Below are 16,848 nucleotides of genomic sequence, written 5' to 3'. Positions count from 1 at the left end.
ACATGTCATCTTGGTTGCCGATGTTATTAATTTCTCCCTGATTTTGGATTATATTTCTGCTGGAAAATATCTGGTTATGTTTAGAAGCTTTTATAGGTAATTTTTGATTGATGATTAGAAAGTGCCACGATTTTCCATTATAGTCATTTCCCCAGGAATGAGACCTAAATGAGTTAACGTTTTACCACTCACGGTTCCCTTGTCTCAAAGTCAATGGGTTTTTGTTAGATGCCTGAAATAAGGTCTGTGGTTAACACACTTAAAAGAGTTTCATGTTTTGTCCTACAAGATAAAAGACGTCATACAAAAAGTGGTTCCAAACAAGCGGCTAATTGAGACTCCAGGATGTTATTCCGTCAAACGCTTTATAGCCTTGTTGCGGTGGTGACATTAAGTCATGCGACTGTGGCGTAGTTTGTTTAAAGCCTGATGTTAGCTTTTTACTTCTGTTGATTGCATTTAAGCTTCATAAATGACAAAAGTGCTGTTCGGTTGTGAGGAAAACATGTAAGTATTGCCAATGTTTGTTTGCCACACTACTGTAAAAATTCCACAGGCCTTTTGAGGATGTGACCAGGACAACACTTAGGCCTACATCTGCCTACAGAAAAACGTCATCCCTGGAGCACTCCATGACAGTGAGGTCATCAAGTACCATTCTGAAGTCATCATGTACCACTATGAAGTAATCAAGTTCCATTCTGAGGTCATCAAGTACCATTCTGAGGTCATCAAGTACCATTCTGAAGTCATCATGTTCCATTCTGAGGTCATCAAGTACCATTTTAAAGTCATCAAGGACCATTCTGAGGTCATCAAGTACCATTCTGAAGTCAAGTACCATTCTTAAGTTATCAAGTACCATTCTGAGGTCATCAGGTTTCATTCTGAGGTCATCAGGTTCCATTCTGAGGTCATCAAGTACTTTTCTGAGGTCATCAATACTATTCTGAGGCCATCAGGTTCCATTCTGAGGTCATCAGGTTCCATTCTGAGGTCATCAGGTTCCATTCTGAGGTCATCAGGTTCCATTCTGAGGTCATCAGGTTCCATTCTGAGGTCATCAGGTTCCATTCTGAAGTCATCAAGTACCATTCTGAGGTCATCAAATACCATTCTGAAGTCATCATGTTCCATTCTGAGGTCATCAAGTACCACTCTGAGGTCATCAAGTACCATTCTGAAGTCATCAAGTACCATTCTGAAGTCATCAAGTACCATTCTTAAGTTATCAAGGACCATTCTGAGGTTATCAAGTTCCATTCTGATGTCATCAAGTACCATGCAGTGGTCATCAAGTTCCATTCTGAAATCATCAAGTACCATTCTGAGGTCATCAAGTACCATTCAGTGGTCATCAAGTTCCATTCTGAAGTCACCATGTATCATTCTGAAGTCATCAAGTACCATTCTGAAGTCATCAAGTACCATTCTGAGGTCATCAAGTACCATTCTGAAGTCACCATGTTCCATTCTGATGCCATCAAGTTTCATTCTGAGGTCATCAAGTACCATTCTGACATCATCAAGTACCATTCTGAAGTCATCAAGTATTCTGAGGTCATCAAGTACCATTCTGAGGTCATCAAGTTCCATTCTGAAGTCATCAAGTTCCATTCTGAAGTCATCAAGTACCATTCTGAAGTCATCAAGTTCCATTCTGAAGTCATCAAGTACCATTCTGAAGTCATCAAGTTCCATCCTGAAGTCATCATGTACCATTCTGAGGTCATCAAATACCATTCTGAGGTCATCAAGTATCATTCTGAGGTCATCATGTACCATTCTCATGTACCATTCTGAAGTCATCATGTACCATTCTGAAGTCATCAAGTACCATTCTGAAGTCATCAAGTTCCATTTTGAGGTCATCAAGTTCCATTCTGAAGTCATCAAGTACCATTCTGACGTCATCAAGTACCATTCTGAAGTCATCAAGTACCATTCTGAGGTCATCAAGTTCCATTCTGAAGTCATCAAGTTCCATTTTGAGGTCATCAAGTTCCATTCTGAAGTCATCAAGTTCCATTCTGAAGTCATCAAGTACCATTTTGAGGTCATCAAGTTCCATTCTGAAGTCATCAAGTACCATTCTGATCTCATCAAGTACCATTCTGAAGTCATCAAGTACTATTCTGAGGTCATCAAGTTCCATTCTGAGGTCATCATGTACCATTCTGAAGTCATCATGTACCATTCTGAAGTCATCAAGTACCATTCTGAAATCATCAAGTTCCATTTTGAGGTCATCAAGTATCATTCTGAGGTCATCATGTACCATTCTGAAGTCATCATGTACCATTCTGAAGTCATCAAGTTCCATTTTGAGGTCATCAAGTTCCATTCTGAAGTCATCAAGTACCATTCTGACGTCATCAAGTACCATTCTGAAGTCATCAAGTACCATTCTGAGGTCATCAAGTTCCATTTTGAGGTCATCAAGTTCCATTCTGAAGTCATCAAGTACCATTCTGAGGTCATGAAGTTCCATTCTGAGGTCATCAAGTACCATTCTGATCTCATCAAGTACCATTCTGAAGTCATCAAGTACCATTCTGAAGTCATCAAGTACCATTCTTAAGTTATCAAGGACCATTCTGAGGTCATCAAATACCATTCTGAGGTCATCAAGTTCCATTCTGAGGTCATCATGTTCCATTCTGAGGTCATCAAGTACCATTCTGAAGTCATCAAGTTCCATTTTGAGGTCATCAAGTTCCATTCTGAAGTCATCAAGTACCATTTTGAGGTCATCAAGTTCCATTCTGAAGTCATCAAGTACCATTCTGATCTCATCAAGTACCATTCTGAAGTCATCAAGTTCCATTTTGAGGTCATGAAGTTCCATTCTGAAGTCATCAAGTATTCTGAGGTCATCAAGTACCATTCTGAGGTCATCAAGTTCCATTCTGAAGTCATCAAGTTCCATTCTGAAGTCATCAAGTACCATTCTGAAGTCATCATGTTCCATTCTGAGGTCATCAAGTACCATTCTGAGGTCATCAAGTTCCATCCTGAAGTCATCATGTACCATTCTGAGGTCATCAAATACCATTCTGAGGTCATCAAGTATCATTCTGAGGTCATCATGTACCATTCTGAAGTCATCATGTACCATTCTGAAGTCATCATGTACCATTCTGAAGTCATCAAGTACCATTCTGAAGTCATCAAGTTCCATTTTGAGGTCATCAAGTTCCATTCTGAAGTCATCAAGTATTCTGAGGTCATCAAGTACCATTCTGAGGTCATCAAGTTCCATTCTGAAGTCATCAAGTTCCATTCTGAAGTCATCAAGTACCATTCTGAAGTCATCAAGTTCCATTCTGAAGTCATCAAGTACCATTCTGAAGTCATCAAGTACCATTCTGAGGTCATCAAGTTCCATCCTGAAGTCATCATGTACCATTCTGAGGTCATCAAATACCATTCTGAGGTCATCAAGTATCATTCTGAGGTCATCATGTACCATTCTGAAGTCATCATGTACCATTCTGAAGTCATCAAGTACCATTCTGAAGTCATCAAGTTCCATTTTGAGGTCATCAAGTTCCATTCTGAAGTCATCAAGTACCATTCTGACGTCATCAAGTACCATTCTGAAGTCATCAAGTACCATTCTGAGGTCATCAAGTTCCATTTTGAGGTCATCAAGTTCCATTCTGAAGTCATCAAGTACCATTCTGAGGTCATGAAGTTCCATTCTGAGGTCATCAAGTACCATTCTGATCTCATCAAGTACCATTCTGAAGTCATCAAATACCATTCTGAAGTCATCAAGTACCATTCTTAAGTTATCAAGGACCATTCTGAGGTCATCAAATACCATTCTGAGGTCATCAAGTTCCATTCTGAGGTCATCATGTTCCATTCTGAGGTCATCAAGTGCCATTCTGAAGTCATCAAGTTCCATTCTGAGGTCATCAAGTACCATTCTGAGGTCATCAGGTTCCATTCTGAGGTCATCAGGTTCCATTCTGAAGTCATCAAGTACTATTCTGAGGTCATCAAGTACTATTCTGAAGTCATCAGGTTCCATTCTGAGGTCATCAGGTTCCATTCTGAGGTCATCAAGTACCATTCTGAGGTCATCAGGTTCCATTCTGAGGTCATCAAGTACCATTCTGAGGTCATCAGGTTCCATTCTGAGGTCATCAAGTACCATTCTGAGGTCATCAGGTTCCATTCTGAGGTCATCAGGTTCCATTCTGAGGTCATCAAGTACCATTCTGAGGTCATCAGGTTCCATTCTGAGGTCATCAGGTACCATTCTGAGGTCATCAAGTACCATTCTGAAGTCATCAAGTACCATTCTGAAGTCATCAAGTACCATTCTTAAGTTATCAAGGACCATTCTGAGGTCATCAAATACCATTCTGAGGTCATCAAGTTCCATTCTGAGGTCATCATGTTCCATTCTGAGGTCATCAAGTACCATTCTGAAGTCATCATGTACCATTCTGAGGTCATCATGTACCATTCTGAGGTCATCAAGTTCCATTCTGAGGTCATCATGTACCATTCTGAAGTCATCGTGTACCATTCTGAGGTCATCAAGTTCCATTTTGAGGTCATCAAGTTCCATTCTGAAGTCATCAAGTACCATTCTGAGGTCATCAAGTTCCATTCTGAGGTCATCAAGTACCATTCTGATCTCATCAAGTACCATTCTGAAGTCATCAAGTACCATTCTGAAGTCATCAAGTACCATTCTTAAGTTATCAAGGACCATTCTGAGGTCATCAAGTACCATTCTGAGGTCATCAAGTACCATTCTGAGGTCATCAAGTACAATTCTGAAGTCATCAAGTACAATATGAGGTCATCAAGTACCATTCTGAGGTCATCAAGTACCATTCTGAGGTCATCAAGTTCCATTCTGAGGTCATCAAGTACCATTCAGTGGTCAACAAGTTCGATTCTGAAGTCATCATGTACCATTCTGAAGTCATCAAGTACCATTCTGAGGTCATCAAGTTCCATTTTGAGGTCATCAAGTACCATTCTGAAGTCATCAAGTACCATTCTGACATCATCAAGTACCATTCTGATCTCATCAAGTACCATTCTGAAGTCATCAAGTACTATTCTGAGGTCATCAAGTTCCATTCTGAGGTCATCAAATACCATTCTGAGGTCATCAAGTTCCATTCTGAGGTCATCATGTTCCATTCTGAGGTCATCATGTACCATTCTGAAGTCATCATGTACCATTCTGAGGTCATCAAGTACCATTCTGAGGTCATCAAGTTCCATTCTGAGGTCATCATGTTCCATTCTGAGGTCATCATGTACCATTCTGAAGTCATCATGTACCATTCTGAAGTCATCAAGTACCATTCTGAGGTCATCAAGTTCCATTTTGAGGTCATCAAGTTCCATTCTGAAGTCATCAAGTACCATTCTGAAGTCATCAAGTACCATTCTGAAGTCATCAAGTACCATTCTGAGGTCATCAAGTACCATTCTGAAGTCATCAAGTACCATTCTGAGGTCATCAAGTACCATTCAGTGGTCAACAAGTTCGATTCTGAAGTCATCATGTTCCATTCTGAGGTCATCAGGTTCCATTCTGAGGTCATCAGGTTCCATTCTGAGGTCATTAAGTACCATTCTGAAGTCATTAAGTACCATTCTGAAGTCATCAAGTACCATTCTGAGGTCATCAAGTACTATTTTGAGGTCATCAGGTTCCATTCTGAGGCCATCAGGTTCCATTCTGAGGTCATCAAGTACCATTCTGAGGTCATCATGTTCCATTCTGAGGTCATCAGGTTCCATTCTGAGGTCATCAGGTTCCATTCTGAGGTCATCAGGTTCCATTCTGAGGTCATCAAGTACCATTCTGAGGTCATCAGGTTCCATTCTGAGGTCATCAGGTTCCATTCTGAGGTCATCAGGTTCCATTCTGAGGTCATCAGGTACCATTCTGAGGTCATCAGGTACCATTCTGAGGTCATCAAGTACTATTCTGAAGTCATCAAGTACCATTCTGAAGTCATCATGTACCATTCTGAAGTCATCAAGTACCATTCTGAGGTCATCAAGTTCCATTTTGAGGTCATCAAGTTCCATTCTGAAGTCATCAAGTACCATTCTGAGGTCATGAAGTTCCATTCTGAGGTCATCAAGTACCATTCTGATCTCATCAAGTACCATTCTGAAGTCATCAAGTACTATTCTGAAGTCATCCAGTACCATTCTGAGGTCATCAAGTACCATTCTGAAGTCATCAAGTACCATTCTGAGGTCATCAAGTACCATTCTGAAGTCACCATGTTCCATTCTGATGCCATCAAGTTTCATTCTGAGGTCATCAAGTACCATTCTGACATCATCAAGTACCATTCTGAAGTCATCAAGTATTCTGAGGTCATCAAGTACCATTCTGAGGTCATCAAGTTCCATTCTGAAGTCATCAAGTTCCATTCTGAAGTCATCAAGTACCATTCTGAAGTCATCAAGTACCATTCTGAGGTCATCAAGTTCCATCCTGAAGTCATCATGTACCATTCTGAGGTCATCAAATACCATTCTGAGGTCATCAAGTATCATTCTGAGGTCATCATGTACCATTCTGAAGTCATCATGTACCATTCTGAAGTCATCAAGTACCATTCTGAAGTCATCAAGTTCCATTTTGAGGTCATCAGGTTCCATTCTGAGGTCATCAAGTACCATTCTGAGGTCATCAGGTTCCATTCTGAGGTCATCAGGTTCCATTCTGAGGTCATTAAGTACCATTCTGAAGTCATCAAGTACCATTCTGAGGTCATCAAGTACTATTTTGAGGTCATCAGGTTCCATTATGAGGCCATCAGGTTCCATTCTGAGGCCATCAGGTTCCATTCTGAGGTCATCAAGTACCATTCTGAGGTCATCAGGTTCCATTCTGAGGTCATCAGGTTCCATTCTGAGGTCATCAGGTTCCATTCTGAGGTCATCAGGTTCCATTCTGAGGTCATTAAGTACCATTCTGAAGTCATCAAGTACCATTCTGAGGTCATCAAGTACTATTTTGAGGTCATCATGTTCCATTCTGAGGTCATCATGTACCATTCTGAAGTCATCATGTACCATTCTGAAGTCATCAAGTACCATTCTGAGGTCATGAAGTTCCATTCTGAGGTCATCAAGTACCATTCTGATCTCATCAAGTACCATTCTGAAGTCATCAAGTACTATTCTGAAGTCATCCAGTACCATTCTGAGGTCATCAAGTACCATTCTGAAGTCATCAAGTACCATTCTGAGGTCATCAAGTACCATTCAGTGGTCAACAAGTTCGATTCTGAAGTCATCATGTACCATTCTGAAGTCATCAAGTACCATTCTGAGGTCATCAAGTTCCATTTTGAGGTCATCAAGTACCATTCTGACATCATCAAGTACCATTCTGATCTCATCAAGTACCATTCTGAAGTCATCAAGTACTATTGTGAGGTCATCAAGTTCCATTCTGAGGTCATCAAATACCATTCTGAGGTCATCAAGTTCCATTCTGAGGTCATCATGTTCCATTCTGAGGTCATCATGTACCATTCTGAGGTCATCAAGTACCATTCTGAGGTCATCAGGTTCCATTCTGAGGTCATCAGGTTCCATTCTGAGGTCATCAAGTACCATTCTGAGGTCATCAGGTTCCATTCTGAGGTCATCAGGTTCCATTCTGAGGTCATCAAGTACCATTCTGAAGTCATCAAGTACTATTCTGAAGTCATCAAGTACCATTCTGAAGTCATCAAGTATTCTGAGGTCATCAAGTACCATTCTGAGGTCATCAAGTACCATTCTGAGGTCATCAAGTTCCATTCTGAAGTCATCAAGTTCCATTCTGAAGTCATCAAGTACCATTCTGAAGTCATCAAGTTCCATTCTGAAGTCATCAAGTACCATTCTGAAGTCATCAAGTACCATTCTGAGGTCATCAAGTTCCATCCTGAAGTCATCATGTACCATTCTGAGGTCATCAAATACCATTCTGAGGTCATCAAGTACCATTCTGAGGTCATCAAGTACCATTCTGAAGTCATCAAGTACCATTCTGAGGTCATCAAGTACCATTCTGAGGTCATCAGGTTCCATTCTGAGGTCATCAGGTTCCATTCTGAGGTCATCAAGTACCATTCTGAGGTCATCAAGTACCATTCTGAAGTCATCAAGTACCATTCTGAGGTCATCAAGTTCCATTTTGAGGTCATCAAGTTCCATTCTGAAGTCATCAAGTACCATTCTGAGGTCATGAAGTTCCATTCTGAGGTCATCAAGTACCATTCTGATCTCATCAAGTACCATTCTGAAGTCATCAAGTACCATTCTGAAGTCATCAAGTACCATTCTGAGGTCATGAAGTTCCATTCTGAGGTCATCAAGTACCATTCTGATCTCATCAAGTACCATTCTGAAGTCATCAAGTACCATTCTGAAGTCATCAAGTACCATTCTTAAGTTATCAAGTACCATTCTGATCTCATCAAGTACCATTCTGAGGTCATCACATACCATTCTGAAGTCATCAAGTACCATTCTGAGGTCATCAAGTTCCATTTTGAGGTCATCAAGTTCCATTCTGAAGTCATCAAGTACCATTCTGAGGTCATCAAGTACCATTCTGAAGTCACCATGTTCCATTCTGATGCCATCAAGTTTCATTCTGAGGTCATCAAGTACCATTCTGACATCATCAAGTACCATTCTGAAGTCATCAAGTATTCTGAGGTCATCAAGTACCATTCTGAGGTCATCAAGTTCCATTCTGAAGTCATCAAGTACCATTCTGAAGTCATCAAGTACCATTCTGAGGTCATCAAGTTCCATCCTGAAGTCATCATGTACCATTCTGAGGTCATCAAATACCATTCTGAGGTCATCAAGTATCATTCTGAGGTCATCATGTACCATTCTGAAGTCATCATGTACCATTCTGAAGTCATCAAGTACCATTCTGAAGTCATCAAGTTCCATTTTGAGGTCATCAAGTTCCATTCTGAAGTCATCAAGTAACATTCTGAGGTCATCAAGTACCATTTTGAGGTCATCAAGTTCCATTCTGAAGTCATCAAGTACCATTCTGATCTCATCAAGTACCATTCTGAAGTCATCAAGTACTATTCTGAGGTCATCAAGTTCCATTCTGAGGTCATCAAGTACCATTCTGAAGTCATCATGTTCCATTCTGAGGTCATCAAGTACCATTCTGAGGTCATCATGTACCATTCTGATCTCATCAAGTACCATTCTGAAGTCATCAAGTTCCATTCTGAGGTCATCAAGTACCATTCTGAAGTCATCAAGTACCATTCTGAGGTCATCAAGTACCATTCTGAAGTCATCGTGTTCCATTCTGATGCCATCAAGTTTCATTCTGAGGTCATCAAGTACCATTCTGACATCATCAAGTACCATTCTGAAGTCATCAAGTATTCTGAGGTCATCAAGTACCATTCTGAAGTCATCAAGTACCATTCTGAAGTCATCAAGTACCATTCTGAGGTCATCAAGTTCCATCCTGAAGTCATCAAGTACCATTCTGAAGTCATCAAGTGCCATTCTGAGGTCATCAAGTACCATTCAGTGGTCAACAAGTTCGATTCTGAAGTCATCATGTACCATTCTGAAGTCATCAAGTACCATTCTGAGGTCATCAAGTTCCATTTTGAGGTCATCAAGTACCATTCTGACATCATCAAGTACCATTCTGATCTCATCAAGTACCATTCTGAAGTCATCAAGTACTATTGTGAGGTCATCATGTTCCATTCTGAGGTCATCATGTACCATTCTGAGGTCATCAAGTACTATTCTGAGGTCATCAAGTTCCATTCTGAGGTCATCAAGTTCCATTCTGAGGTCATCAAGTTCCATTTTGAGGTCATCAAGTTCCATTCTGAAGTCATCAAGTACCATTCTGAAGTCATCAAGTACCATTCTGAAGTCATCATGTACCATTCTGAGGTCATCAAGTACCATTTTGAGGTCATCAAGTACCATTCTGAAGTCATCAAGTACCATTCTGAAGTCATCAAGTACCATTCTGAGGTCATCAAGTACCATTCTGAAGTCATCAAGTACCATTCTGAAGTCATCAAGTACCATTCTGAAGTCATCATGTACCATTCTGAAGTCATCAGGTTCCATTTTGAGGTCATCAGGTTCCATTCTGAGGTCATCAAGTACCATTCTGAAGTCATCAAGTACCATTCTGAGGTCATCAGGTTCCATTCTGAGGTCATCAAGTACCATTCTGATCTCATCAAGTACCATTCTGAAGTCATCAAGTACTATTCTGAAGTCATCCAGTACCATTCTGAGGTCATCAAGTACCATTCTGAAGTCATACCATTCTGAGGTCATCAAGTACCATTCTGAAGTCAGCATGTACCATTCTGATGACATCAAGTTGCATTCTGAGGTCATCAAGTAACATTCTGAGGTCATCATGTACCATTCTGAAGACATCAAGTATTCTGAGGTCATCAAACCATTTTGAGGTCATCAAGTTCCATTCTGAAGTCATCAAGTTCCATTCTGAAGTCATCAAGTACCATTCTGAAGTCATCAAGTACCATTCTGAGGTCATCAAGTTCCATCCTGAAGTCATCATGTACCATTCTGAGGTCATCAAATACCATTCTGAGGTCATCAAGTATCATTCTGAGGTCATCATGTACCATTCTGAAGTCATCATGTACCATTCTGAAGTCATCAAGTTCCATTTTGAGGTCATCAAGTTCCATTCTGAAGTCATCAAGTAACATTCTGAGGTCATCAAGTACCATTTTGAGGTCATCAAGTTCCATTCTGAAGTCATCAAGTACCATTCTGATCTCATCAAGTACCATTCTGAAGTCATCAAGTACTATTCTGAGGTCATCAAGTTCCATTCTGAGGTCATCAAGTACCATTCTGAAGTCATCATGTTCCATTCTGAGGTCATCAAGTACCATTCTGAGGTCATCACGTACCATTCTGATCTCATCAAGTACCATTCTGAAGTCATCAAGTTCCATTCTGAGGTCATCAAGTACCATTCTGAAGTCATCAAGTACCATTCTGAGGTCATCAAGTACCATTCTGAAGTCATCGTGTTCCATTCTGATGCCATCAAGTTTCATTCCGAGGTCATCAAGTACCATTCTGACATCATCAAGTACCATTCTGAAGTCATCAAGTATTCTGAGGTCATCAAGTACCATTCTGAAGTCATCAAGTTGCATTCTGAAGTCATCAAGTACCATTCTGAAGTCATCAAGTACCATTCTGAGGTCATCAAGTTCCATCCTGAAGTCATCAAGTACCATTCTGAAGTCATCAAGTGCCATTCTGAGGTCCTTAATTACCATTCTGAAGTTATCAAGTACCATTCTGAGGTAATGAGTGCAATGACATCAAGATACGAAAGAACTGGAAATGCTGACCAATCACAGCAGACCGGGCATTTTCTGAAGGGGGGCTCAAGACAGAGGGTGAATACAGGTGTCAGTTTGAGGAAATGAGGAAAAAGGAAGTTTCTCATTGTGCTACCGTCAGATGTCAGTTATTTTTGTATTATTTTCCATTTCCTTCTTGTATATTTTGCACCTCTATGAAAGAACACCTGAAAATACATATTGTATGACCTTTGACATACAATCTTTAGTGGCAGCTGTTATAGTGCGCAGAACCTCAAAGCAACCTGTAAGTAAACAATGACAAATGTTATCTGACCATTTAGTGCCTGAAGAAGAGACACAAATCCTTAATACATATTCCCAGTCGTCTTTTTGTACTGTCTGTCTCTCTTTGTTTGACTTGCTACACTGATACTGTACGTCACTCTCTCAAAGATAATTGGTATTGTTCATTTGATAAAATGTTGCTGTGTTAATTATGCAGAAAAACTATTTATTTTTGCCGTTACATTTATGTGATTGGCTAATTTAAGTAATTTTTCCTCTGTATTGAGCTGTGAAACGTTATCAGTTGTTCAGTTAAGCTCACAAATGATTTTATAATTTTGCTTTTTGGAGATATTCTGTTTCTGTTTTATGTGTTTTATGAGTTTAAGTGCTGTCTTCTCTGAATGAAATGTGAGAGCAGAATGGTGACAAAATCAGTTTTAGAAGAGGAGTAATGGCTAACTCACATGTCTGATTTTTTTTTTTTTTTGTTGGAAAGAAGAAGAAGAACAAGATTAAAAAGAAGAACAAGAACAAAAACAAGAACACGACCAAGTAGTACCTTGGCTTTCCTGACGCTGTCCTGCACCTCTGCTATCTTCTGCTCCACACTAAGCCCCGTCTCCCCCGACAGCAGCTTCAACCGACTCTCCAACATCTGTAGAGCCTGACAGAAAGAGACATAGGGATATACAATACATTCCTTTTATATTGCCTGCCGGAAATTCGTAAATTCAGTGATAATAATAATGATATAACTATTGGAGAAAGCAATATCTCAAGAAGAGGAAACTCTGAATAAAAGAAAAAATGATTGCTATACTGCTACAAGCATTCATTAGTTGAGGAGTATCTTGGCTTTCCAGCTTTGAGATCAAAAACTCACCCTCTCTCCATGGGTGATGATCTTATAGTCCTTAGCAGCTTTTGTAGCCCATTTCTTGGCCTCTTTAACCAGACAGCCTTCTGCTTCTGAAGCACAAACCTCCTGTAGAGTCGACACCTGCACAAAAGACATACATCATTGCTTTGTATACATCAGCATCAACAATACAACAGCCTTTTGTGAAGATCCTCAGTACCATGTGCATTTTTTAATGTCACAGGCGTTGTTACACTGACCTGCATGAGGGTTATACTATAAACTACAAAGTTTTTATGTCCATCCCTGTACATTAGGAGTGTAACAATTTATTGATCTCAATCATTATATCGATTCAGTTATCAATGATCAAGTATCATCCATGCAAAGTGAAAACATCGATCAATATCATCATCTTTAAGATACACCTTTATTTTGAATTTTTCATAGCATGTCTGTGTCAATGTCAAACAGCACCTGGCAGATAATGGCAAGCAGCCAAGAAGACGACGATGAGTATATTTACTCCCATCTCTAGAATAAATCTAGCCATGTGGAAACATTTTGGATTTTGTAGACAAGACAGGTAAACAAACAAAGCCTCTGCCATATGCAATAACGGTAGTTACAATGGGCCCCAGTGCACTAATATGACAGGCCTATATATGTATTTACCAACAGTGTGTCTTACTGATGCTTTTATGTTAAATCCATTTGCAGATGTGTCCAGCCTGCTAGTCTTGAGAGCTTTTGCACCTTAACTAGCTACTGTAAATAGTAACTTCTCATTCCATGATTAAACAGAGACTTGATATTAAACGACATCAACATTACCCAGCAATCATCATTACATATCTGTATGTGACCCAAACTACAAAAGAAAATAGGAAATAATTAGTTTAACTGAATTGTTTTTATAATTATCTGGTTTTTTAATAGTTTATGTAGAATGAGCATATAAATTTCCTCTAGACTTATACTATTTTACAGTTACAGAAAAACCATGATAAAAATGGGTTTGCTTTTGTGAGGACATATAAAATTGCATCATATTTGATCTAACATGAGTTCTTCTTTGAACACGGGCGCATTTCCAGGTGGCAATCGGGCCCCACCACCCCACGGGCCCCAGTGCAACTGTACTGCCTGCACTTTCTTACGCCCCTGGCAGTGTGCAAACTAAGCCAAAAATACTCAGGAAACATGACAAACCTGGCCAAGCAGCTCAGGCCTAAAACATGTTGCTCTTGCTATGGTAAGGTATGGTATGGTATGGTATGCTTTGTTTCAACAGTGTTAGGCTAAAAAAATGTGCATGCAAAAAATTGACAAAATTAGCCTCCCTCGCATGGCTACAGGTAGTTTCTGTAAGGTTTCTATCCATTCGTTAAGAAATGCACTTCCTTTAGGCATTATCTGTATATTTACAGATCTACGGACACCTGGCACATATATGTTGGTGGAAATGAGGTGTAATGCTATTAAACAGGGGGTGATTAAAGGATGGGCACTACGCTTCTGCGATGAAGACATCCCGATATCAGCAGTAACTGTCGTATGAGCGCCATGCAGAGCAGCTGTGATGAACTAGCTGGTCGGATACACATACACACTGACATGCATGCGCAGCTAGAATGGTTTACGACAACAAACCACAGAGAAGCTTGTATTACAACACACACAGAGACAGTATGACTTCATTCTCTAGGACGCCATTACTCCACTATCTTAACCAAGCAAATACTGGTTTGTTGCTATATGACTGCTCTGACTGCACATACAGGACCTTTAAATGTTCTTGTTGTTAAGCCATGTTTTGTGTGTGTTACTGGAGTCAGTTTAAAGTAAGCTCTATTGCACTTACCCAGTTACAATCTATAACTGATTTTAAGCCCCTAAATTGAATCAAATCAAAATCATATCATGGCAGACTTTGTGATATCAGCAAATATCGTAAAAAAAATTAAAAAAAAAAAAAGGGTAAAATATTGTACTGTGATGCAAGAAACGATTTACACCCCTACTGTGCATGGACACACATGCATCAATGCATATTTTTTTTGCTTTGACCTAAAGATGAACATTGTTGTGAGTTTTTCCTTTACATTTTTTCACTTTTTTATCACTGAAATGTCAATCAAGAAGACTGTCAGTATAGCTTCTACACCTCTGAAGCTCACACACACAAACATGCAAACACACCTTGTCACGTGGAGCTGGCTGGAAGGTGAATTCAGGAATTTTGCTGAAGGAGACAGATTCTTGAAGAAACTGCAGAACGTTTTTCTCTCTGGTCACCTGACAATACAGCAACCAATCAATGTTAACCAGGAGCAAACAAAACAATTCCTCCTACCCTTGAATTTATCAGAAAGGATTGGAAATATAGGCTCTGATAAATAAAGGAGAGGTCTGTAACTTGATGCACCTTAATGAATGCTAATGCAGGAATAGTTTCAAGCCAAAATTGCACTAAGTTGTTGAGGTGTGGGTGGATTTCTTTGAGCAATCCCAACATTTTCATTTGTAACATCCTTGTAACATCACAGAAATGAAGACCTAGGGGGTTAAAATACTTTCTACTCACTCGAAGGGAACAGCCTACCTCAGAGTTCACACAGTAGCTACATTAGTTCAGACATTTTGTATATGTGTTGAATTTCCCTTGTAAAACTTAAACTCAGTTGTAAAAAGATTCTTAGCTTTTTCTTGAACATTAAAAAAACATTTCTCTACTAATATCTTCCACCTTTTCTTGCATATCTGTTCTTACTTTCAACCATGGTCTTATTTGCCTTTTTCCCTCCCATGTTTAACTTGTGTCTTCATTTCCACCTTTCTGCATTCCTTTTTTTTTCCCTGTCTGTGAACCTGTCTGTAACCTCTCTGCCCCACCCCCATCTTTTCAAGAGACAAGGTGAGAAATGTCTTATGTCTGGTTTCTATGGAGCCACTGTGAGATACCTTGCATGTGTGAAACTCAGACAGCAAAAGGTTTGAAGAAACGTAAACCAGAATACCTTTGAATTGAGAACCTCCATATGGCTGTCAGCTGTTTGGTTATTGAAACTGTTGGTTACAATAAACTATACAGAACACAAAAACACTGTATGCACATACACACACATACCTTAGCAACACACTCCCATATTGTGCCGTACTGTTTGTGTGTGGTCAGACAGGTATCCATCTCTGTCCCACACAGCACGGTAAAATGGCTTCTCAAATCATCATAAACATCACCGTCCATTTGCTGATGAGGGAAAGAGAGTGCAGAAGTCAGTTTTCATTATTTCAAATGGTTTTATCATTATTCAACACTACAGCTATTGTTGTTGTTGTTATTGTGAGACTTCAGTAACAAATTCACTATGACTTGCAAGTTCCTCTCAAGCACAGTACACAGACAATTCATTCCAGTTCAGGTCTAATAACAACTTGAAAGCCTAGAAAAAGTGCATCATTAAATTATTGTGTGGCCTTTGTGTGAGCAGGGAAAGCAAAAGTAAATCAACTGGCCAGCAGTCTTGGATGTGCATGGTCTCATCCAGCTCAGCTAGAAAAGAACTCTAGATTACCATCTCTAGGGGCCACAAATTGGAAAATGTATACACTCACTGAGCAACTTTCATTGGAATTTTAAAATTTGGTATCTAGTTCTTTTTAAGACATCCACCACTTCATCATACCCACAGAAATGCAAAAAACAACTGATGTTCTAATGCTAAAATCATACTGCCTGTCCCCAGGTCTTCTGTGTTCTCAGTTCATTTGTGGTAAGTTGATGAACAAGATATCTTTGCTCGGACTGATGACAGGGTGGGCCTGTCACATAAAGTGACACATGAGTATGAAGTGATCAGGCCAGCGGAAGACAGATTTGGAGTCATTGCATAGCAAATACAGCACACATCAGGGGCTACTGGGAGTATCATTGCCAGAGGAAGCCATGGCAAAGGAGTACCCACACAAGAAAGAGGAATTCACAAAAGGTATGTGGACCAAGTTGTAATGTTTTGGCTTATCACGTTGTAACTAATAAGACACAAAAGGGAAGCGAACGCAAGTGTGTGTGTTATCGTTATCAAATGTCTCAGTTTCCGCTCATTCATACTAAAATGCAGCCTTTGAGCTTTCAAACTAAAGCAGGGTCAGCAGCATTTTGAAAGGTCTCCTTTTCAGGGGTAGTTTGATGTAGGCGTAAACGTAGCATGTGGATGTAGCCCTAGTTAATGGGCGACAGTATATGAGGATAGGGTGAGATCTTTTTTTTGTTTGCAAACTTTACATCAAGAAGGAAAAGATGAAGCCACCAATTAGATTTCTGCA

At 39.7% G+C, this 16,848-nt stretch overlaps 1 protein-coding gene across 2 annotated transcripts in view; it reads right to left on the bottom strand.

Moving 5' to 3' along the window:
* The window catches only part of LOC125894919 (F-BAR and double SH3 domains protein 1-like), a 43,799-nt gene that overhangs the window by 12,081 nt on the left and 14,870 nt on the right, over positions 1 to 16,848 (bottom strand). For both annotated transcript variants that reach the window (XM_049586610.1, XM_049586611.1), the window contains 4 exons: positions 15,650 to 15,772; positions 14,722 to 14,817; positions 12,544 to 12,660; positions 12,220 to 12,324 (listed from right to left, as the gene is read on the bottom strand). In XM_049586610.1, the coding sequence (XP_049442567.1) occupies positions 12,220 to 12,324; positions 12,544 to 12,660; positions 14,722 to 14,817; positions 15,650 to 15,772 (441 nt within the window). The remainder of the gene's footprint in view (positions 1 to 12,219; positions 12,325 to 12,543; positions 12,661 to 14,721; positions 14,818 to 15,649; positions 15,773 to 16,848) is intronic.

This window comes from Epinephelus fuscoguttatus, linkage group LG9 (genome assembly GCF_011397635.1).
Source record: "Epinephelus fuscoguttatus linkage group LG9, E.fuscoguttatus.final_Chr_v1".
Classification (NCBI taxonomy): Eukaryota; Metazoa; Chordata; class Actinopteri; order Perciformes; family Serranidae; genus Epinephelus; species Epinephelus fuscoguttatus.
The sequence above is the reverse complement of the archived record's forward strand: the minus strand, read 5'-3'. Positions and strand labels throughout refer to the sequence as shown.